The sequence below is a fragment of the Numenius arquata genome, chromosome 5 (assembly GCF_964106895.1).
Source record: "Numenius arquata chromosome 5, bNumArq3.hap1.1, whole genome shotgun sequence".
In the NCBI taxonomy this organism is placed as follows: domain Eukaryota; kingdom Metazoa; phylum Chordata; class Aves; order Charadriiformes; family Scolopacidae; genus Numenius; species Numenius arquata.
The window spans coordinates 38311735-38337385 of record NC_133580.1 but is presented as its reverse complement, the minus strand read 5'-3'; the positions used below and the strand labels follow the sequence as shown (position 1 = coordinate 38337385).

The following is a 25651-nucleotide window of genomic DNA, read 5'->3' as shown; positions in this document are numbered from 1 at the left end:
AATTTTCTCACCACCTCATTTTGTCTTCACGTATTCCTCAATACCTACCCGTTTTATATTTTGCGTAGAAAGTGCAATTTTCTTGACAGCTGTTACTGCGATACCTTCGTTATATCCTTGCTGTATTATTAAAATTTATTCACTTCCAAAATAAGCGGTTTCAAAAATATTTTAAACCCCTCTGCCGTTGGCTCTAATCATCGGAGGGAAAAGACTTGTTTCTGAACCTCTTGTCAACACCCATGGGCTTGAGGGTCCGTGGGATACGTGCTGGATGCCTCCCGGTAGCTGCCCCTCCGGGATGAGGCGCTGGCCTCTGCCTACTCTTATTTTCCCTCTGGGGCCCAGCAGCAAAGGTAAAACATGAACACGTTAATGGTGGACTAAAACAACAAGTATTGCACGAATAGCCCATGATGAGAGCAGCAGGACATGGAGAAATAAAAAAATAAAACCCTCTCTGCCCATGGAAGCAACAGCCCTGGGCACATCTGGTGTCGCTCCAAACAGTTGTTCGTTGCGATGACTGTTCTAGCGACTTTAATTACTTACAGTTCATTTTAATTATTATTTGTGCTGCAAATTACCTTCCGTCAGCTACAGCAGTTCTGGGAAATTGCTTTGCAGCTTAACAGCAGTGGGTTCCTATCTGCCTTACTAAGTCTAGAGTTTAAACTGAAGCAAAGGAAAAGGCGCAAGCTGAACTGTCAGGCCGTCCCCAGGAAGACTTTCCATGGCCTTTGCAAGGTGCCTGCTGTCCCGACACCCGAGGTTCTCTTCTACGCAGACCTGGCCGTGATCTTGTTCCTCATTGTGCGCACCAGAGTATTACTAAAAATGAAATGCAAGTTAGAAAGGACATTATTAATACAAAGCTTAACATTCATACAAAGCACTTCAGAGCTTCTTGTTCTTTCATATTTCCTTGTGCATCACATTTTCAATTCGCTAACCCGTGATGAAATCTGTTGGCACGCCTCCTCTTCTCCTCTGAGGGCTCGTATGCTGTCCCTTGCTTTGGCCAGATGATTATTTCCCGGTGCTCCCTGTGCAGTTGTTTCCCTCCCGTCACCATGAACCTCCTCTCCCCCAGGACGTGGGCACCTTCCTGCTCCTTCACAGCCTGAGATAAAACCTTTTTTCACCACTGCCAAGCACACGGTTGCTACAACATTTGCAAAGCACCTCTTGTGGTGTAGGTTTTCTCCAAGCGACACGTGTGAGCGGCAGAGTGGGTGTCGGAGCTGCACGTGCTGCTCGGAGAAGGGGAAGAGGAGAGGGAGGAAGGGATTTCACTCTGAAGCAGGCTCGGTGCATGTATCTTGGGGCTTCTGTTCAGCACCCGTGAGGCAGGAATGCTCCCATCTCCCCATCACACCTGAAAGCGGACTGGCAGCATAAACCCAGGTCTCACCCTCAGATGGAGCCAGCACATGGCTGGAGCACACACCTGGAGCCACAGCTGGAAGATGTTCCTTGTTTCAGCAGTTGAACATGATCACGGCAACCAAGCCAGCCCGGCACACCTGCCTCCACACTGTTAGGTCATGCTCTCAGGCAACTGTGGGGCAGGAGGCTCAGCAGGCTTTCTCTGCCCGTGCCCCTGGGGACAGCCCTGAAGCCCTCTCACGGCCAAATCTCTAGCCCCAATTTACTCTGTAGTAAGAAGTTCCGTACCGCCTCCCACACTTTGCAGCAGCACATCAAAGCAAACTAGTTTGAAAGACCCCTGGGTGGAACAGGTCCCAGACAGAGGGGGAATACACAGGAGTCTCTCGTGCTTTGTCAGGTGAGGGTAGTTTTCCATTACTGGATAAAGTGGAATGAACCACTCTTAAAATACATACAGGTTCGACATTTTTAATGGCCTTCAGGATTTCTAAATGTGGTGTTTCACAAAACTGCTATTCATATACTACTAATATAAAAGCAAGACAATGGATGGAGATACTGAGGAAGGGGAACTCGTAACTGTGCTTTTCTATTAGAACATTGTTCTTATTTCCCTGTGATTTTCTGAAGCTTTAGCCGATTGGGCTGAAATTTTCTATGCTAGGTATCTGACCGAGATTTTTAAGTACTAGCCAAAACAGTTTTTCACTCTTCCTGAGGCAGAGAAAATACATTGCTTTGTCAGTGTTAAAATATGCTTAGATGAGATTAAATTTGTACCCTCCTTCATTTTGCTCTTACAAATCTGTAACTGAATTACATTCAAAATTCTGTTTTGAAAGGACATTAAAGCAGCAATGGCAGGAAGGTTAGGAAGTAGAATGACAGTTGTCCTGCTTTGATTTTGTTCCTTTTGTACATAGTGTAGTCTTTAATTACATGGGCTATTTTTTTTCAGCAGAAGGGAAGAATTCAAGTTGAACAGCAGATCACTTTATTTCCAGAAAAGTAATAGCAAACCGTCTGAGTCCTGTGGCTACCTCCCAGCACATCTGTATGACTGATGCAGAAAGATGGTCCAGTAGAACTTGAGGGTGAAGGATGAGGAGAGCTCTATGAGATGCTCACCCATGGGAGGCGATACCAACTCCTCTGAGGTCCAAGCAGTCCGCGGTGGGATGTGGCCGGGTATCAGGAAGTGGTATGATCCACAAGTATCCCACACAGGCCAGTCTCTGCAGCATCTGCTGCCTTATTTCATCCTTGGACGATTGTTTAGACTGTAAGCAGACGCTCTGCCTACAAACATCTAACCTGGTGCGAAATGCTGGCTGTCTCTCCTCCAAAACTTACTGCTTCCACAGCTTTGCTAGCAGAGCTGCTGAAGTAAGCACTTACCAGTTCATTGAGGTGAGTAGCTTAAATACTAGATTTTTGGTTACTAGGCATTTCACTAAAAGAACAAGTGAGAATTCATATGCCTAGATCAGCCAGTAGATCTGAGGGTCAGCAGCCTTCAACTGGAGGTAGCAATGAGCAGCGAGTGGTGGGTATCTCTTCCACCAGCCTCTTCCACCAGCACAGCTGGGCCTGGGTAGAAGATCTGTCCACTGCAGAGCAGCACAGCGCGATGTGAGAGAGAACTTCAGCCTAAGGAACAATGGAACATTTTCGAACATGCAATGAGATGTTAAGTGGTTAGCACTCTAAAGAGAGAGATCCTGGCTAATGATGGGTTTCCAAAATATATGCACCTTTAGCTATTTTGGCCTTACTCTCCCTGATACTGTTTCTCATTGGTGAGACTGGGTTGTGTATTCCAGTTTACAGAACTTCTAAAAAATCCTGCTGATGCATTTGGGTCGGTATTCAAATAAGTATCCCAGGAAGGCCAAAGAGAAACTTGGCCGTTTACTACAGAACCTCCCTGGTAAAAGGCAGTGTTTCCCGGTCTCAACATCCTGCCTGTCTGTCTGGTTTTGCTCAGTGGTGGAGAGCCTCTGCTGTAATAATCCAGGGGACAGAAACAATTTCTTCTAAGTGAGAAAACATTGGGGATGCAACAAGAGTCTCACCTACTCAGCCTTGCAGCTTCAAGGTACCCTGTGGTATTTCTTCTGTTCTTCATGGTCTTTTTCACATGGGAAGGGACAGGCCCTCTGCAACTCTGAATGTTGAACCAACACCGCCCTGCTTCAAGCTGTGGGGTTTTTTTAGCTGGCAGCCAAGGAAAGCCTCTTGTAAGCATCTGAACTTCAGGGCAGAGAGACAATATACTCCAGTACACTCAGCACTAAGCCTGTATTTTCTGGACATACATTCATCTGAAGACTGACAAAGAAAAACAAAACTGTTCCATTATGTTGTAGTAAGTTTGCCTTCAGGAGAAAAAAAAAAAAAAAAGGCATCGAAACATGGCTGCTGACATTCCCTATTCATCTCTAAGTGTCCTGCCAGAGAGCAAACACACATCACCACGTCTGACCTCTCCAGTCCCCTCCAGTGAGATTGCTTCCAAGCCAAGTGATGCATCTGAAGATTCTCTCTTACTTCCTGAGCAAGTTCCCAGTCACACTGAGTTCTCAAAGGATTCAGATTTGGAGAGTTCACCAGTGACCAAGAATACATATGTACTATGTAAAATGAAGCTTAACATAACCTAACCTAAGTTGTTCTTGTAGGAAAGGAGTTAGAGTGAACTCCTAAGCCAAATTTTCTGTTCTTCTGCAGTAATTTATATTCAGTTTTCTGCAGTAGACCCTTGCAAGTTTATAGCACAGCATAGCTGAAAGGTACTGTATACTTCCATGATGCAAATGCTTCCAACTCATAATCTTACTGCCACCAATTAAAAGATTAATTTTGATGACTGAACTGAAGAGGTAAGGGAGAAGACAAGAAAGCTCCAGTTCCCCACCTTCTTCCCAAGCAGAATTCAAGTCCCTCTTTCCTCTCTGTCTATGTAAAAGCCTAACACCTGTGAAACAATCACAGTTGTCTTGGCTTGTGACCTGTGGTGTCAGCATTTCCTTTTGGAAAAAATTACCCATCTTCGTGCATTATGGGGCTATTTTTAGGGACAGTGAGTATGGCACATATGAAAAATAAATCCTCAACCATGAAAATAAGAGAGAAAACAAGCTTTATTTTTATTACTTGAAATTTTTGTGCGTGGTAAAGGTACACATTTGAATCTGGTTTTCCTACATTTCCAAGACAGTAATTTTTTTTTTAATTGTCGGCTAAAGCATCAAGAATACCGTGGCACACAGGAAGCTAAAACTACACACACACACACAAACACTTTGATGCGCATCTTTCATCCTTGACCTAAGGAGACAAAGTTTGTATTTAGCCTCACAGGGATTTTTTGAAACAAAAAAAAAAAAACAAAACCAAACCAGAACCCAACAAAAACAACAACAACAAAAACCCAAGGTAGAAGAATATTTCATTATGAGTGTCAAGAGAATGCAAGGCTGACATGTACACAAAATATACAAGACTGACTTACAAAGATGGAATGTACAAGAACTTTTTTAAAAAATCAAGACAGACAGACTTCCTCCTAGAACTGGAAAGCTGCAGCGTATCAACTGGTAGAGATTTCTAACTGGGGGTACTGCCATACACTACGCACATTAGGGAACATTCCCATGTCATGAAGCCAAAGCAAAAGTGTCAGGGTTAAGGCCGTGTTGCTCACAGACATCGACTGAAGTGCTGTACATTCATGGGAAATAACACAACCCATTAGGAATCTTCCTACTCCGAAGCACAAATACCTTTTGCGCACTCTCCACAAACAGGCCAAAACAATCACTGTTCATAATTCTTGAAGAAAATTTTCAATATACATCATGATTTCGTAACTAGCTGTCACCCACAACCAAAAGTCATTTCTTTATAGCAAACATATCATATTGGGCACTTGTAGTTCTTATTATGGCAACACTAGATCCTTAGTTATAAAAAATATTGAGATAAAATCGAAAGCCCTCTAGTTTTTACAGAACAGAAGAGCATTTACTAACAAATAACTCTCCATCTACTTCAGGCAAATGCTTGCCTAAACCATTTCCCTTTCTCAGCTACATTGCTGCTGGTTTAGCCTATGTAAAAATCCCCCACTGTTTATATTGGATTGATCTGAACAGATCCTTTTATTCTATTCACAAAGCAATGAACATGCAGTTGACTAGTTTGTCCTAAAATACTCCAAATTACACAATATCCGATAACCTTTTGAGCTTACTTTTGAGTCGAAGATTAGTTAAATGAAGCACATACTTTCACCATTCATGCTGTGCTGCTAGTCAATTAGCATTCCAGGAAAGTCAAGGGAACATTTGGTTATACCTGAAATCTGGCAGCAGAATGCCTATAAAGCCTTTAATAAATGCTAACAACTCAGCAAATCAAGTAGTGCGGTTTTGATGTTCACTTAATTGGATGAGAAAAAAATTGGCCAGTTTTTTAGAACAGAATTTCTGCTTTGGTTGCTCTTTGTAAGGTTTGTAAGCCAAGCATTTTAGCTAAGTTGGCTTCAGAAGCACACCATAAAAGCAATATGTTTCTCAGTTTCCCGGTGCCAGGCAGATAAGGTCAGACCCTGGAAGGGAATGCCCTATGCCACTGAATTTGAAATTGTAGTTGGCAGCATTTGCTATCAGAAGGAATTCTAAATTAGTGACATTTTTCAGGTGCAATAAGTGCTGCTCTGGTGATAATGTCTGAAAACCCAAAAGACTATTCAATCTTAAGAAAAAAATCCATATCACCCCAAATAGCTGTTAGCTGGGTTGTAAGGGGGTTGCGTGCAGAATGCTAGATTTCATCAGGATGCACTGGGTTGACATAGGTTATATAAAATCCTGATAAACAACACTGAGTGAAAGGGACTGAAAATCTTTGGGAGAAAAATGTATGTATGGAACAGTCTTAAGTATACATTTTAATATATAGGTTAGAGTCTGATTTCCGTGCTTCTCAGAGTTCCTGGCAACAGAGGATTTGGCAACATTTCCCGAATGGAAACCATGCAAGTTCAGTAAAATGTTATTATAAAAAAGCAAATTTGAAACTATATTTGATTAATATAATCTGTAACTGACAGCCACAGCACATTTTTCATTTTCAAGTTTTTATCTCAAAGAACCTGTGCTACCTCTTCTCTTTGTTAATAAATACAGTTAAAATGCTATGTGCCTTTTCTTCATTGATAAATTTGCCATTTAAGGGCATTCCAATGTCAGAAATTCTTTGTTTGCCACAAGGTTGCTTATAAGGACACTTAGAAAGAAATTACTTTATCATCAGAAAATCTGATCTACAACTTTGTTAAATTTTGATAGGACAGCTTATTGTGTAATGACTGAGATATCGTCTTCAGAATTTTAGGGCAAACTCAGTTCAAGCAGAGGATATTTTATTCTCTTGGTAATAACAAACTTGAGTTTCAACGTTTCAGAAATGTTACCACCAGTTTCTTAGCTGCATTATACAGTCCAAACCTTAAGCCTTACATTTATTCCAATGAAATAAGGAAACTTATCTTTACATGAGGATTTGTAAATTAGCTCTATGTGCAAAAAATAAACAAGGGAAAGAAGAGGAAATATCTTTAAGAAACAGTAATTAAAAAACAGACAAATTCCACATTTAAGAACCTTGGGGTCTGCATTTCTTTACAAGTCAAATGCATCTTTACAAAAAAACCATTAGTTTTTCTCAAATTCATTGAAACAACAACTTTAACCTTTTAGAAATAAGACAAATATTTATAACAAGTAATTTAACAAAGATTCCCTTCCATTCTGCAAACATGCTGAAAATACTACCTTGTGCCTGACCCAATGCCCTTTTGTTTCAAGGCCCTAAAAATGAGAAAAGAAAGACAGTACTTCCCAGGCTATTGTAGGCATTGGCAGCAAGCTCACCAGCTCCTCGAACGAGGTTTAAGAGTGAGCACCACTCTATCTCTATTAGGCTACGGTAGCAAATCATCCTTTGACCTTTGATTTAGAAACAAGAATAAAGCCAGTGCTACTTTAAAAAGGACAAGTCCACACTTAAAAAACAAAAAACAAAAAAACCCAAAACATTAAAAACAGAACCAAGTCATGTGATTGTAAGCATTTCCAATTAAATTAATATTTCAACAAAGAACACAGTAGAGAGATCCGACAGGAAGGAGAAGGGACATTTTTCAGAGTATTGCCATTGTCAAATGGCACACATACGTTCCAGTTTGCTGAAATAACCTACATTAACTTTTATTTATTTTTATGTCAATCAGTCATACATACATACATACATACAAACAAACAAACAAATCGGAACAAATCTCACAGTCCTTATTTTGTCCTCTAACAAAATTCCCTTTGATGAAGGACTTCAGGAATTGGTTCAAATTCATTCTTATTTGTTACGTATTTTTCTCATGTAAAAACAAATAGCTTTGGTAACCCTTGGTTTTCCTATACAACCTCTGTTTACTACAGTTCCTTTGGTTGTATAATGTAGGTCCTCCATAGGGGTACCTCTCTGGCTTTCTGTCCTGTGTGATGCTGCATTTTATTTTATTGGTTAATACAATGAGTTGCCTTAAGGAAACATGGCAATGAACATACACGAAAGAGTGGCACACATGAGGTTAATTGAGTTGACATTGTAATAACCCTGATCCTAATGAACTAGTTTGGTGTCAAAAGGTCTGTCATTATACAGAAATTCAGCTCTCACTAATGTATCACTACAATTAAGTTTTCCAGAGCTTTAGAAATGTCAGGTCTCTGCAAAGTCCTTCCAGCACATTGAGCAAGAGGAAGAGCGAAAAACAAGCACATGAAACAATCCTTCATTAATCCCACACGAGTAGGGAATTTGCATTGGTTTTCATAGTGCTAAACGTTGAGCTGTGTTAGGTCTGACGGTTAGAGCTAGACGGATTTTGTGAGACTTAACCTTATACTAAAAGGACCTACTTGTTATAGATAGTAAGACTGAAGAATGTTAAAAGTGTAATACCTACCATGATAATGAGATCTAGAAGATTCCCAGGATGACCTCTGGGTTAAATAATGCATAACAAAGATACTTCAAAATTGGAAGCTCTGAGCAGGAGCTACCCTTCGCAGTCTTCAAAAGCTTTGGGGACTTTTCCCAAATTTTTCTTATTTTTGCCTAATTTGTTAATTCCAGTTCCATAAGTTGGAGTTTGCATTTAATATCACATTGTCTTTATGAATTCAGTTAAAGAGGATTTTGCGTATTAACCCTTACAACAAAAAGTTCAGTGAGAAACCTAAGAGGTGCAAGTCCTATGTAAACAAGGTAAGTTTGGAAATTAACAGAAGTCCATCAGAGACTCATTATTAAAAATGAACTTAAAAGTAGAAGATATCCCGCATTGGATCTCTAGGACCAGTCTTTTCTCAAGGGTGGATGATTATCCAGCTCCAGAGCTCATTGCTACTGTAAGTATCGATAGACCTTGAAGCAGTGATTTCCAGAGTCTGCAACTACAACATGGCCATCTGAAGTAAGGGCCAGACCTTGGGGACCATAAAGTGGGTCAGCAGAGGTGTTAATGTAGGATAAAAATGATCCACTTCCATCAAAAACCTTTGAGGGTCAGAAAGCACAGAATAAATGTTATGAATAAAAAAGAAAAACAGCAGATATGAATCTGCTTTCAATTATACCATTATACTTCTCATTTCTGAAACGGCTGACGTACATTAGAATAAACAAGGGCAGAATCTGATCTGTTATTCTCATAATATACTTGTCTATATACAAATGTATTTTCTTATTAAAAAGAACTAATTAAAGCTGCCACGATCTTTGGCAAGAATTAAACATGCAATGAAATAATAATAAAAAGAGCACCTCATCTGTTCCTCGTTCTAAAAATAGCCAACTACAATAAATCAAACTCAATCAGGAACTCAACCAACACCTTGTTTTCCTAACAAATATTACTGTTGCGGCTAGCATGACTCCTATGTTCCCAATCAAAGAAAACCAGGAATTTGTTTACACTCTTGACAGTGCTTCCTGAGAACAACTCATAAGCAGCTCCCTCATTTTTATATTCAGTGCAAACTGATACATACACTTAGTTCATTATTAGGTATTCTTTGGCAGATAAGAAGACTTTGTGATTAGCACTTGCAAGATAAAAAGAGTGAAACCCTCATAACTTAAAAGCAGAGTATTTTCTCAACATTTAAAAAAGATGATAAAAATCTGCTGCATTTGCTTTAGGGTCTATACTGATCATTTGTTTTTTCATATTTTCCACCATGTTTCCAATCTTCTCTTATGGTGATTATTTAAAAATAATCATTTTTATATTAATAAATATTAATAAAATAAATTAATAAAATAAATTTAAATTACTATCACCTCAGCAATGCTTGCAAGTCTCCTAAGTCACCAAATAGCTTTTGGGGAACTACTGGGAGTCAAAAGCCTTGGTCACAGTAACCATCAGAATTGCTGGCAGTCACGCTGGGAAGTCCATGATCTGACACCACCAGTTCTAAAAGCAGACAGACCAGCAATGAGGCACCTAAAAAGGCTGTGTTAGAAACGACATCACTTCTAATGCTATCCTGTTTCTTGGGAAGTCTGAAAACTTCAGTGGCCAGAGTTATCAATTCATTAGTTTTCCTAGTCAAGCACCTTTAAAATACAGAAATTTCTACCTGTATTCGGCTGTTTCCCCAATCTGCCACGATAATATTTCCATTAGAATCTACAGCTACTCCAGTTGGTGCATTAAATTGTCCGTTTCCTTCTCCATTTGATCCAAACTTCAGTATGAACTCTCCCTCCTGGTTAAATACCTGTATGGGTTAAAACAAAAACCTGAGTATGGCATCATATCAAATATTAGTAACCTACTACTACCAGTTCACCTGTTAACAAAACTGGGAATTGCAGATTTCCCGGGAACACTCCACCCAGACTGAAGATGGAAGAAAAGGTGCCCATCTCTACCTCCATTACTCCATACGGTATTTCGCTTCTTACTTAAGATCTTATTCAGCTCAGACACACATGTGGAGGGCCCCAGGAATCCTCCTGCAGCTTGTACATCTTGAATTAAGAGCTGAGTGCAGATACAGCACTGGGAGTCAGTGCTACAGAAACACAACTGAGCAGATGCACTCTTCTCTGACTTCCATAATCTATGGAATCATGGCATGCACCCCTCTGCACAGACAGTTCTGCAACGGAATCCTCCAGGATAGTAACAGGTTTAGACAGCAGAAAGATGGAAACGATCAATGACTATTCTGTCAGTGACCTGGACGCAACAATGGGACCAAGTGAGATACTGGATGTGTCATTTACATAGTACCAGAGCCATCTCTATTTATTTTGGTCCATCTCGGACCCAGGCCCAGCTGTGCCACAAGGTCCAACAGCACTCTTAGAGACCCGCCATAGCTTGCACAAGAAAATGCAAAGACCTGACAAGTGCCAAGTGCATGCTGAAGGGCTAAGAAGGTGGAAGATGTGAGGAAATCATCCTATTCTTGAACACCTACAGTGAACAGAGAAAAAGCATTGGAGGGAGGAAAGTAATGAAGTAGTAGGTTGGTGCCTCACATGATGAAAGTAAGTAGAAAAAAAAGTCACCTAATTAAAAAAAAACACATGCAAAGATGTATTGCTCTTTCCCTGGGATAAAATGGGCACGGTGAGTGACCGAATGAGAGAAAAGCCTATACTGAGTAGGATTTTCCATAGAAGATGCCTGAAGGAGGAAATGTGCTTGAAGAGTAGCAGGGGAGGGACAATAATGATGCTGAGTGAGGATGTTTAATTCAAGACACTGGTGGCAGGAAGAGGCTTTGGCACCTGTAAGAGTGAAATGTATTTATTTATTTATAAATGTATTTATTATTTAAAGCAAAATTTACTCTCTGTTCTTTCCGCATCATCTAACAACAGGTAACAGCATCACCCAGATTATAAATTACTCTCCGAAGTGTCAACAATTATCTCTTCCAATTTAGAGAGCACTACAAAAATCAGAATCTTTTCCACTTAGTACCAAATTGTAACAAATAACATTTTTATCCCATTGAGTCAGAGACAGACCAGAGACAGTCGGGAACACTCTGTTCTCATTAGGAATGCAATAATTATAAATTCAGTAAGATGCCACACTTCATACATCTCTTAATTTGCTTTTTTTTTTCATTTAAGTTTGTCCTTGTTCTTAACTGTCTCCAGGCATTCTTGTTACCACAGCAAGCCCTGCTGATGGAGGGGTAATTTATGGAGTCATAGGCCTCCTGCTGCTAAACCAGGTGAACAGTCTGCTTTAGGGCTCCTGCAGCAATTTTGGTTTCTGTGCTGTAATCCAAACCACATGAGTTTCTACTTCCTCTCTAATTCCAAAAGGATACAAGGTCGCTATTCAAAAGCTAGATGATTCAGCACTGCTCAGGACACGAGGGTGTCTATGCAGTGATTTCCTATTTCAGGTGAATATATAGGTTTTATCATTTCAGTTATCAACACTGAAGAACTGGACTGAGGGTTCATCTTTGTGTTTGATCAGACCAGGCCTCCACTAGGGATTTCACTGGTGCGTAGCACTGGCACACATGGCCTGAGAACCCAGTGTTCTGCTGCCTGTGTTCTCCTGCTGCTGCTGCATGTTCAGGGAGGGAAAAAGAGCATAGAAAGTGACTGAAAGGGAATGTCACGGCTGAAAACAAACACGCACAGGGGAGCAATTTCTGAAATGGCCTGTAGCTCCTTCATGTACATTTTCCACCACATGACATCTCAACATGTATCTTTGTTTTGGTTAATTATTGGGACAAACAAATATACCACCCTATCTTACCATGACTGTTTAACAGGCCATGTGTCAGGACTTCCCAAGGGTGTAAGGAGGTATTTAAAAGACGGATAGACATAGAGCTTAGTGATACGGTTTAGTGATGGTTTTTGTCAGTATTAGGCGAATGGTTGGACTAGATGATCTGAAAGGTCTTTCCAACCTAGACAATTCTATGATTCTATGACTAGTGGCCAGTTCAGCCCAGTGCAGGGGTACTGGATGAAAACCAATGGTCTGTGTTACACAGTTGATAAGAGCATCAGGTTGTAAGCGGATCCAGTAATCTTAAAGTTTATAGGTATGGAATTAAAGATTGTCTTTGTTATTATTTTATTCGACTAGAAATGTGAGCAGCTTTTACTGGGAAATTCAAAAGCAGTTACCAGACTTACTTAAATTAGGAAAGAACATGGGGTAAAAAACAGGTTTGGCAGAGAGTTAATAAGAACAACTAAGCTGATATTATTTATCTTGGGTACAAATTATGTTTAAGCAATCGAATTACAGAACATCATAGTGGCACCAAAGGCAATGGACTGTATCTCCACTAAGCAATGTGCTGCAAGCAACAGTCTCTGTGCAGTCCTTAAATCAGATCTCTTATATAGTGTGATCCCTTTGTTTTCAATAATACTTTATTTTCCCCAAGAAGGTACCATGATAAAATAAAAAGCATTCCAAGTTGCTATTAATGACAGTACCTTGACAGAATGGTTATGAAAATCTGTAACAATAATTTCATTGTTGCTGTTTACAGCTGCAAAATGAGGACCTGCAATACAAAGAAAGAAAATATAATAATACCACTAAAACAAAAAGGTTGTGTAAGTAAAAAAAAATAATATTCAGCCTGCCAGAATATTATATGTGGGTCTGAGCAGTAATAGTGAAATTGGGAACATAATTTCAAATTAAGAGTAATTTCATTTCATGTTTTAAAAAGCTCATCATGCCTTTCTGTAAACATAAATAATTTCTTTTTCAACCAGTTGTCAGCTAGCGTTAGCAGTAAGCATTGTTCATTCCTTCCTCTCTCATATACAGATGACTATGTAGATATTTATGTGCTTATTAGCATGACAAAACATGTAGTGCTTAGGCATAAAGTTGTGTATACACTGAAAATAGTTCTCAAAAACGTTCATGTAAAGTCTCAGTTGAAATCTGCTATGCTTTCTGTTCTCACTTCTCAGAACTGTTTGAGCAAACAAGTTTTAGGATAAATACAAAAGTCACTTAGAACACCACTGTCAGGGAATAAAGTGAATTTTTTGCTTTATTTTGTGAATTGAACTATGTGCGCAAACTGGAATAAAAAACAAACAGTAGCTTGAAAACAGGAGAGTAGCTGAATCAAAACACTTGGTGCTATTTTGAGTTACTAAACAGATCAGAACTCAATTTTCACAGGATATCAGTGTAACCTATAAAAAGGGTGAAAACCTTTACACTGAAAACATTCATGTAATAACAATTAACCTGTTTTATGTATCCTATCACCAAGAAAAGGTGACACATTTCTCAAATGCACTGTTAAAGAGCGTCTGCACACTTATTTTCAGGAGGTATTCTTACAAATTTTGAAATTAAAGAAACTGGACATACTTAGAAAATTTTGGTGATGCTTAGCTGTGTTGGAGCCAAAACTCTCAGAAATTATATGGTACTTGTGCCATAAGACACTGCAAGAAACCTCAATTAAGATAAAAGCAGTTATACCATTGATTCTATTTCTTGTGCTGTGAAACAGTAAGAACATCAGACCAATCTATAACTACTTATTCAGTGACACACCACCTGCAAAATGACCTGCATGTGTAACTTGGCATCGTCATTTCAAATTTTGAAAGAACACCTATTCACTCAAAATATATCAGTTGTTTTTTTTTTTTTAAACTTAATTGCATGTTCTAATTGAAAGGCAGCATGTGCAAGCAGTCAAGTTGAATGTAAGTGGCAATTTCCCCAAAATGGCATTTTCCTTTGCATAACTGAGTCTTCTTGATCTCAATCTTAACACTGTCCCATTACACTCATCTTCTAATGGGAAGGTGCCACTTAAGAGCATTGCTAATGTGTATCTGATCAATGGAAACACCAAGCACAGTGTTTGAGTTGATTATCATGAACAGCTGAGTGTGGGCATTACAAAGCATTTATAAAATGCTAGTTAAGATCAGTCTTTCTTGGGTCACTGATCTGAAATGCTTCCAGGCACAGAGAGGTAGATAAAACAATCTGGTTACAGCTACATTTGCGGAACAGATGTTGCAGTCTTCCTGACCAATTAAACAAATGGAGAAGCGAATAGTAGTTCTTTGTTTAGTAGAGCTTTCCCCCCCCGCAGGAAAAACAAGTAGGATATAGCGTCTTCAACATGCTCGAACATCATGCAAATGTGAGCAGAAGAGGCAAGAAAAGGGGATTTACATATTACCATCAAGTGTACCTGCAAACTGCTTGTCACCATTTCCTCGACTACCGAACCTGGTGACTATTTTCCCATTGGGCTGGAAGATAAAGACGCAGCATGCTTTATTGTCCACTACAATGATGTGTCCATTACGATCCACAGAAACACCTTTAGGGCCCATGAGCTTTCCAGACCCAATTTTGGCCTAAAAAGAAAAACACAAAACAGGAAAATATGTTGGCATGACAGAAGTAAGTTAGTACAGTTCAAAGATTGCATTACAGGCACACAGGGGGATGGAGAGACATTTTTCTCATCAAAAGTTTCCCAGAGGTGAGTGATTGTTTTTATCAGCTCTTACTGTGCATGTCATAATTTTTTCTTCAGCTGAAAATAAAGACTGCTTTCTGTATGTCCTTTGTAGAGTGGAAAATCTGGTATCTCAGTAACTGAGTCCAAATATACAACTCCTAAGAAACACAATCATCACATTTGTATGTCTTGATAAACTACAGCATCTGTCAGAAACCATCGCAAGTGGCTGTACAGCCAGCACTAGCGTACCAGCAGGACAGGCAGACAGACATAAAGGACTTCTGCCTCTTATCGCATACTATTCCTGAGTCCAGCAACCACCTTGTTATGGACGGGGAAACATGCTTTTAGCCCTGTCTGGTGCATCAAAGCAGTAGGAGCTCACTCTTGGAGCATCAGAGCTGAGTGGGATGTAGGCTATGAGACACCATGCAGCTTCTGAGTGCTCTTGGAAAAAAATTAAGCACAGCTAAAGCTCAAGCCGGCCTCTGTATCTTCCACCAGATCCCCATGAGATTGCTTCACTTGCTGCTTAGACACCTGAAGTGTCAGCTGAAACCTGCAAAGGAGATAGACTGTGCTGCCAAACAGCAAATAAAGTAATACTTGAAACACTAAACAAATCAAAGCTTGCTCCTGTCTTAGGTAAATAAAATTATTTCCATCTTTGTAAATAGGCCTCGTGACTACCAAAAACATCTGCCAGCATGATCAGCAACAGGAGGAGAACTGTATACAATATTCCATATTGTATCAATGGAAAACCTTCAGTGGGGGTGAGGTAGAACTCACACACAGTGAATTATTTGGAAAGGCTAGAGAGCTGTCAAAATAAATCAGAAAAAGTTAGAAGCATTCTTTAGTAGGATCAAAAAGAAGGGGATCTAAGAAGCAGATCTAAGTAACAGCATCCTATCCAGCTCAGAGCAAGCAGAAATTGAGGTAAATCCTTCAAAGAACCAATGAGCTATCTGGGTATATAGCCAGGAAGATTCTAGGATCACCTCGTAACCCATTTCAAATTTTTCACCATTCTGCTCTTTTTTTCAGGCAGGGATTTTAGAAACTGGTTTAATCTACATAAAATCAGTTGAGTTTTGACCTTTCATTTAAAAAAAAGGTTATAAAAATACCACCTAATTTTGGGGGAGTTTCGTTGTTGGAATGCAGCAACTTGCTTTCTGGTTTTGGTTGTTTTCGTTTTTTAAATGATGGACAGATTTGGAAGCAGTTATCCAGGTTGGTTCCAACCTCTCTGCTCTGCTGGACAGGCTATCCACCCAACAGACTGTGTTGAAATAATAGAACCTAGAACTTTCAGATCCTCTAGTAATTTGTGCAAGACACATCCTACAAACTGAGGTCCATCTCTTCAGTGGAGAACATAATTTCCTGTTTCCATCGGAATTTAAATGAAATAGATACTAAGATATTTTCACTGAATTTCACTGAATTTTTTTAGAGTTGGAAGGGACCATATAGATCATCTAGTCCAACTGCCCTGCTGAAGCAGGATTGCTTAGAGATTGCTTTCATCTTTATGAAGATTTTTTTGCTTAGATTGCTTTTCATCTTTATGAAACGAGCATTTTTCACCTCGCTGCCTGTGCAGAGTGGGACAGATCACCACCTAGAACAAGCAATGCTTCTGACTTCTCTGCCCCTCTCCCCTCCCTCCTCCACTTGGTAAGTAGTAGCTGAAGCTCTGTTAGCCTGTGACTGACTATCAAGATGGGACAGATTACAGGGCATGGAGATGGTCCATTACCTAACTCATTTCTTTCAATTCAATATCAGCAAAAAAACATGTTAGTATCTGAAGGAACTCAACTATCCTTGGTAAGCTCCATGCTTCTATTCCATGGCACATTCTGATGGGTGGGGTTGCAGGTTAAAAATAGGAGCCATCCCAAAGTAACGCCATCTAGGCTCCCTGAGGCTGTCTGGTACAAAGTCACCAGCATTACTACACAACATCTTTCAGTTTAAATAAAGAAAACTCCAGGGATTAAATCTTGCATCTTTAAGACTATGGTTAGCCACATGCAATGATCATGTGTCTGTTTTATGTTCAGGTACATATGCTGTTCAAAATTGCTAAATATTTAGGCAAAACCCACCTAATTAAATCATGCTAAAATATCCCTAGGGAAAACTACTAAAAATGACTTTGTGTTCACCAGAGGAAAGATATGAGCAGTCTTACAAAATGTATTCAGGTTTGCATAACAACAAAGCAGCAAAAACATAAACCAAATGCAAATCAGTAGATTTATTTCCTTTGGGGTGATTAAATCATATTCCCTTCTTTCCTCTGGGATGCCCGTGTGTTTGTCTTCTTGTGCATTGCACCACATCCTTACCATCTTTCCAGGATTCCTATGGAAAAATGACTCAGATTCATGAGTACAGTGTCTTCCAACCCATATACATACAAAGACCAAAAAAAATCAGGAATAAATCACGTACTACATTAATGGGCACTCAGTGCTAAGAAGAGTAATAAAAATCGCTATTCTTGGGCCAGGATTTAAAATATAATTTGCAGGCAGCAATAAATTATGCCCAGCTGGAGTTTGCAGTGCTTTTTACTAAAAATCTCTGTTTCCAGTTTAGATCAAAATATGCTGATGACACATTACTGAGTCTGGCTGAACATATGCTTTGTATATTTTTATTTCAGAAGGCTTCTTGGAATTATAGGTTTGATTATTTAGAACAGAACATTATGAAACCCAGTCACTCCTGTTAAGTGTATGAATGGAAGTATTTTCAGACTTCTGCCATTAGAAATGAATAAAGTATAATGAATCATCTGAAACCTTAATACAAATAGTGTGTTTAATTGAATTCAGTCAAGGGCATTATGTCCCTTATTTTATAGGCTTTTATGAATTTAGACTGGTTTTCAAATATGTGTTTATAAAGTCACCCTACCTGGGTGGAAAAGATTCTACTGTGGAATATTCCTAGAGGTAAAAAAGTCAGCTAGCCTACTACTGAAGAACTAGATGTGTTAGGGCTCTTAGTTTAACTCCACCAATCCTGTTCTGAAAGGTTCACAATTATCAGGAATTAACTTACAGACTTTCAACATACCTTCTTTTCCTCTTTGAAAACTTCCCTAATATGGAGATACAGCTTTGTCACACATTGCAATGTCACACAATAAATGGATTTATCATTCATGTGACTGTCTTAATTCAACTGTGACCACTTAACCACACTTCACAGAACTATTCCTATCTGAACATGCAGCCAGCTTCAAGCAGCTCCCTTCTTATTTCTTCTAACGAGACAAGAAATAATAAAAGCCTGACAGATAAAATGCTTCCTTTCATCTTTTCCCACTCATCTAAACTTGATCTTAACTTGACTTGCAGCCCTGTTTGGCTGATAACAAGCTATCTTAGATACAACCCTTCAAGACTAGAAAGTAGTTCTCTCCTCAGAGGACCAAGAATCATTCTCTTGGCTCTGTTCTCCAGTTCCTTCACTAGGTTTGAATACTACCACCAGCCCCGAAGTTGATACTGCTGCTTCAGCACGTGTTCTCTCCTTAGCCTAGCAATATGTCACCTTTAACAGTTTTCTTACACAATTTCAGAGTAATTTCCAGAGGATGCGAGCACTGTTATCTGCCTTTTACAGATGAGGAAAATAAAGCACTGGGAAATGATGTGGAAGATCGCTAGTTACCTATGAGACCTATGGCATAGTCAGAAATGGAAGCCCCAATTCCCAAGACCCTATCTGAGGCTTTAAGGTTCACAGGACAATATAGCCTTTCATTTCAAGAGACTCATGTTTTTGGTGTAACCTTGGTGTAAGATTAGGACTTGTCCACCTCTGCATTATGCAAGTTTTACAGCCTTGGGAAAATGGAGCTCTGTCTCTGTTGCTACCAGCAACTGAGGAAGGTGACACTTTTCTGCTTGGCAGTGAGTTTGCTGGGGTGAGTCAGCCCAGCGCTGTAATCAGAGAGATGCTCGGGCCTGGCTCCAGGGGAAATTTGCCTTCTGGCTCACATGACTATTAAAATGCCGCTAAGGGAGAGTACATTCAAGTAAATACAGAAAGAAGGGGACAACACCAAAAAAAAGATTAAGTTCAAAACAGCCCCCTGATAATGCTGAGTTAACAACTAGCAGACCACCTGCATCAAAGATCACATATAATGACTTGTAGGCACAGTCATTTGAAGGGAAACACTATTATCCCTTTATCTATCTCTCTGTGTATCTTAGCAAGCATTGCTCAATTTAATCTGACAAAGCCCCTGCAAAAATTACCACTGCCAGCACACTAGAAATTACAAGGCTTTGCCCAGATTCCCACAGGGTAGATCTGTTATATCCATGACCTGTGCTTTAACTGTATGATTATGCTGGCTCTCCATATATAAAATGTTTCTACAAACATTCATATATTTTTCTCTCATAAATACAGCTTGTTGTATTCAATATAAAAATAGTACTTTATATCACTCATGTTTCATCTCTCATTTTATCAGTCTACTCCCAAGAACTATAAAGTCCTATGCGTTAACTTCTATTAACCACACAAACATTGCCAACTTGACATAGCTCTTGCAATCCAACAAAAACAATGACTAAAAACAAAGCTAGGCCCTACGTCAGAGGAACTACCTTAGTAACTATTTTTTTTCAATACCTGTCTCTCTGCTGGTAGTGTATAGCCCATAGGGTCCTGGCTCCTGCAGAGCCATGGCTTTTTCCTCCAGGGCTGGCACCATCCAAAGTGCTGGATTTACAGCATGTCTTGAGAAGGAGGGAAAATAAGCCCTCCGTGCTCTGTGTCCAGACCATGCCAGTTCACATTAAAGATGTTAATAATTATTTAAAACACACTTAGGTTACTCAGAGTATTTGGATTCTTAACTAAATTACATGTTTGCTTGGGTTTGTTTTGGTGTCTTCATTTTGTTCAAGGACTTCAGCTAAAACCAAGGTTTTCCTGTGTAGCTGTACATTTTCAAAGCTACTTCACAAGGAAAATCACATACTCTGCAAATGCAAGTAATTTATATTTTTTTAACACTTGCATTGCATATTAGTATTGTTTTATTTTAGCTTCAAGTCTACAAAGGACCTGGATACTTTTAAAAGCATCCACATGTCTGTTTCCCGGGTGGAGGCCACTGAGGACTACGCAAGCACAATGGCCTATTTGCTATAGCATCATCACTTTGCAAAGACTACTCAAAGAAAGGCCATTTCTTGGCACACATGTGAGCAGCTCAGGACCTGAGCTTTTTGGTCATTAGGCTGCCAGAAAATTAGCCAAACAGGAAATTTCTCTCCAATGCAGGACTCTAGAACTAAGTAGCTATGGTAGAAATTTCCCTGCAGGTCCTTTATCTCACTGACCAGTACGTACTGCTAACCTCTGCTATAGGTGGCTATTTCTAGCATGCATCACCAGACTTGATAAAATGCATTCAGAGAACAGCACCAAATGGAGGCAACCTTTCATTCTCTCTGGAATTGCACCTGAACCCAAGCAAAATAAATTTTACAGGTTGGCAAGCATCAGTGTAGTATAGTTGCCTTCTTATTTTACTCCTATTAAAGGGATCAGAGTTGCTATGAAAATAAGAGGTGCGCTTTTGTCAGAACTTCTGTTTTCTAACACCTAAGACATTACTGTCTTTCACCCATGTACATCTCCCCCACCTAAAACAGTTCTGTCTATGCTGTAGCACCGGAACAACAACAACCTGGTTTGCCCTTCCTTGCATTTACTACCAACAGGATCATACATAAATTATACATTTAATTTGCTGATACATATCGAATGAATAGATTAAGTCATCATCAGTATGATACCTTACTTTTCTCCTCCATATGTCACTGAAGAGCCTCATGTCCTTCCCATAAGTTTTTACTTTTGTCTGTGTGCATATACATATATGCACACACCTTTCTGTATAATCAGAATGCTAATGATATGAAAGTTGTTGAGCTAGTCCAACTAGACTTGATTGCATTAGCTAGCCTTGACTGTATGAGAAAGCATCCAAGAATCTTGTATGTAGAACCGTAAAATGGAACATATTGTCTCTATTTGGTATAACATTAGCATCACAGCTGTGACCTCTTCCTATTAATTATACAACGTGGCTGTCATGGGTTTCCACATCACAACAATGGAATTTGGACTAAGTTACAACCAAACTATGTAGTTTCTTGACAAAAAAAAAAACATTACTTTGCATTCCTTTGTAAGATGGAGAAAGCTCAGGAGAGTTCACGTGGTAACTCTTACCTTAAATTTTCCATCTGATGAGAATATGCTAACCCATTTGTTATCATAATCTGCAATAATGATGTCACCACTGGGATGCACAGCCACTCCTGTTGGCCGCTGCAACTGGCCAGGAGATCTTCCTCGTATGCCAAAACGGCTTTTGAACTGACCATCATTGGAAAATATCTGTAACAGAAAACATTCATTTTTAAATTAAGTCACAATAACATCATTTATTTCTTGGAGCTTAGATTTTAGCAAGTCACTAATGAACACTATAGTCAGGAAGAGAGTTAGGAACATGAAGCACTTTTGCATGGCCCATTTTTGAAAGTGATATGCCTAACTTAAGAAGGGGCTTCCACCTGGACCCTAATTTCAAAATAATGAAGTTCTCTGTACTTACATTGCATTGTTTCATCAGTGATCTCAAAGTACTTTACAAACATTAGTGAATTAAGTTTCACAATGTCCCTCTCAGCTGGAAGGAAGTGGTACTATTCCCATATTAGAAATGAGGAAAACTGAGGCACTGAGTGACTTGGCCACAGTCAACCACTAAGTCTGTAGAAATTATAGGAACAGAGGCTAAAAGAGAATTTTAAAAAGTTATTATTTGACTTAGGGATAAGTACTACGCCATTTCCTGAGAGATGCTTTAGCCACACAAAATTTAGTCCACTGGTTGTGTCCCCAAGCCAGGTAATTAGACACTGAAGCTCGTCTGAAGTGGCTGCAAATTACCAAGTGTGAGGGTGCTGATGAATATTTGACTCTGTCTCTTTGAAAAGGCCTGGAAATGAGTTCTTACTGCATGTGGCTTGCTGGTTCTCACATACTGAAGAACAAGCCACACACTGCTGCCTTGTTCATTGCTACCACATGGGCAGCCTGAAGAGTGATGACAAATTGTTAATGGTAAAAAAAGAAAAAACAGCCTGATTTTCACACAGGTTACAGAAGCCAAGAAATCATGGGTGTCAGGGGTGCTACCACAGAAAAGATTTCATCATGATATCAGAAAGAAATGTCAATTAAGTAGACTAAAAGCCATTTGAAAATTACACCTACATGTTTATTTTTGTACTTGTATTTGCTTAAGAAATTATATTTGTGGCACGTTGCTCTACATATATATTTGGAAATATGATAAATTTACAATGTAAAATTATATTTACAAAAAGGCTTTTTTCCAGATTATTGTACTGCTTTTTTTTCTTCATTCATTGCCAAACATCATAATGAAGGGAAATAAACTCTGACATACATGCTAGATATAGTGTAAATCTGAAAAAGATAGCTGCAGGTCAAGAAGATGGAATGGTAATGAATGATAAACAAGTTGAACTTCCTCTGTATTTTCTGTATCTACTTGAATTATACAAAACATGTCTTTCCTGAATTATAAAGAAGGCAAAGGTGTGGGGGCGGGGAGCAGCATAAAAATACTAAAAGTGGCATATCCTCCTACCTGCACACATTGGTTGTTACTGTCTGCTATTAATATTTTTCCATTTGTAGATGCAGCTACACCTTGAAGATTTGTAAATTCCCCTTTGTTTCTTCCTTTGGTGCCTAAAATTGAGCACAAAGTACATAAGAAATCAGGTTAGACAGGACTAATCAGTTAGGACCTAAATGCTAACACATGCATGTATTACATCCTTGATCTATTCTATTTTGAAGAGTTCTTATCACTATTACAACTTCAAAGAAGTATCTCAGTAACAGATCCACAATTCCAAGTAAGAAAAAGGACTGTTCTTACTCTTTGACATCTACGCCATCAGTGTAATTAGCCTCTTTAACCTTCACAGATCAAAGTATTCATGATTTGCCTCTTGCATGAGGTAACAAGTAAAATGTTTCTTCAAAAGTGATAGACTTTTTTTAAATTGTGGACTTTTATTCAACTGAGAAGGCATTGACATAGCAGTACTGTGGGAACATACAGACAGGCTAAGATAAGAACCTGGACAGATGACAGGATTTTAGTACAACTAGCTAAATCTCCTCAGTGAAGTCACAAAATTGAGATAAAACGTATCAGCGATCACTTTGGATAGGGCCATTTCAAGACAGGGAAGTCCCCTATTCACTCATACACAGTTTTCAGGCATAGGCTTTAAAAGTCCCCGTAGAAGGGAAACTCAGATGAAGAACTGGTTTGAATGATTGGGACAAGTCTGCCATGACGACCAACACCTGGAGACTCAACACTTTTGCAAAGACCTGCATTAGACTGTTCTAATGAGGCAGTATACACACACACACACAGAGGTCCCATTTTACCCAGGAGAAATGCAATAGTAATTTACACAAAACTGTAAGTCTTTTCCCCAGTGGCTTAAGGCAATAAGGAACTGTAAAATGTCAATTTTCCACCAAAGTTCATTAAGTTTAGATGCCTCATTACTTAGATGTTTGTTCTGAGACATTGTGAGGAGAGAGTCACACAGCAAACTGATGTCTTTAAAAGGTCAGCCCTGAAGTGCCTGGCCCAAGTTACACTTGGAATACAGGAACAGTATCCAATTCCTGCTTTGTTTGTAAAGGAGGCTCAGGGGTCTTTAGAAAAGACTGCAATTATGATCTTGGACCCCAAGGTTATTCATAATGAATGAATGAATTTTGAAACAAAAAGACTCTACAAGCTGTTCTTTCCAAGACTTGGACGCAGCACTGTTTTTCCTGGTGAAGTATTTTTACATGTATTCACTGGCTGCATATGAGACACTAATTGGTTTCAATATACAGTTTCAACTGAAAAACTTGTATTTTATTGTAGTCCAGAATAGCCACGAGCTCAGTCATTAAAATTGTTCTGTGATGCCCAATATAAGATATACATATAAGCTCTAATCTGTATTTAGCTTTCATTAGGGGTGCATACTCTTAACAACCCTTTTTTCTGCTGTGGTGATGGCTGCGGGGTGCATATTTCCTGTCACTGGCTAACAGGTAACATTTAATTCCTCTGCACTTGGTGCTGCAAGCATCTCCCTTTGTTTCAAGGCTTGTTTTCTTGAACTCCATATGCTCCACCCACTGAACAAGGCAAATGCTTCTCAATTTCTGTACTGCAAGAGGAAGGTACATATTCAGGGAATAGCGAGTTACACACCAATTACACTACCCATACTTGAGCCATTTCTGTGTATTCTTTTAATGAGCAGTGCCTGAGGGATGCATGCAGTAATTTTTTTCCACCATATGCTAATGATAAGTTTCCTTTTTGCCTTTTAGCCCAAGTGAATGGATGAAAAGGGAGAAACATTCCTTTTACTACTGAGAGTAAAGGGAAAACATTCGTTAGAAAAGAGGAGGCGTAAGCTAGAGCATCTGGAACCAACTAGCACAAACTTCACGGAATGTATGCTCTTTGCCCTTAGAAAAATGTTCTTGAAAGTCAAGGAATTTCATTTTTAAAGATAAGAGAGACCTACATAAAGAGTTACTCTGAGCGTTCTTCAGTGGGACCTTGTAAACATACATCAAAGGAAAAATAGAAGAAATTGCCCAGGAATGCCATAGTCACATTTCACAGTAAGTTTAAGAAAATAGTAATTTATTAACACACCATGCAGATGAAATTCAGCTCCATGCAACATCTTTGCACATAGTGCTTTGCAGCTATTAAACCCATGCATAGGTTCTAACTTGCACCCAGACCTTTGTACAGTCCCCTCTGGAGCGGCACAAATTTCTCTGAAGGAAGCTGAGGTTAGTGAAACACATTTCCTAATTTATGTTCAAGAGGAGAACAGGTAACTTTGAACTTTCTGATTTGAATAATTCACTATGCCAGCAAAGATCTGAATCCAAGCACAAGCCATGGCAGCAGTTCAAATGATGAGAAGAAAGTAAAGTATGTCAGCCTCTGGAAAAGCAGGATCTTGCAACTGACTCTGTAGTACCAAAGGATGATAGCTCCTTCCTGTAAGTAGAGATTCCTGCCTTATAAACATACCTGCCTGAGAGAGAGTCTTCAGCTAATCTTTTACTGCAAGATACCATTCCTCTGTATCACGGCACCCTATGCTTTGTCTGCTCTCAGTCATGGGCAGTCACCCATCGCTCCTTAGCCTAGGGAGGCACCAACATTTCAAATGCACAGGGCTGGAACCAGAGGACAGTTGTGGGATCTTCGTTCCAGTGCTTCCTAAGCAGCCTTGGTTTAGAGATGAAAGCTGCCTCTCTTTGCCCAGCCTTACCTCCCTACAGTTCTGAGCTATGGTGGGGCACAAAGGAGGAAAAAGACAGACGTTTTACTGCAACCTCTGTGGCAAGCTGACAGCGATTGGGAGATGAAAGCAGAGTTTTCAAAAGGCCAGGCTGAAGAGAGCTATTAGGAAGCAGGTATGTGGCCTGTGGAATAGCTCCTCTTA

General features: G+C 39.4%; 1 protein-coding gene across 3 annotated transcripts in view; it reads right to left on the bottom strand.

The window, feature by feature from the left end:
* Positions 1 to 4518: 4518 nt before the first annotated feature.
* TRIM2 (tripartite motif containing 2) overlaps positions 4519 to 25651 on the bottom strand; it is a 64173-nt gene continuing 43040 nt past the window's right edge. For all 3 annotated transcript variants that reach the window (XM_074148289.1, XM_074148290.1, XM_074148292.1), the window contains 6 exons: positions 22735 to 22838; positions 21282 to 21449; positions 14715 to 14883; positions 12967 to 13037; positions 10107 to 10247; positions 4519 to 9018 (listed from right to left, as the gene is read on the bottom strand). In XM_074148289.1, the coding sequence (XP_074004390.1) occupies positions 8866 to 9018; positions 10107 to 10247; positions 12967 to 13037; positions 14715 to 14883; positions 21282 to 21449; positions 22735 to 22838 (806 nt within the window). In that variant the 3' untranslated portion in view covers positions 4519 to 8865. The remainder of the gene's footprint in view (positions 9019 to 10106; positions 10248 to 12966; positions 13038 to 14714; positions 14884 to 21281; positions 21450 to 22734; positions 22839 to 25651) is intronic.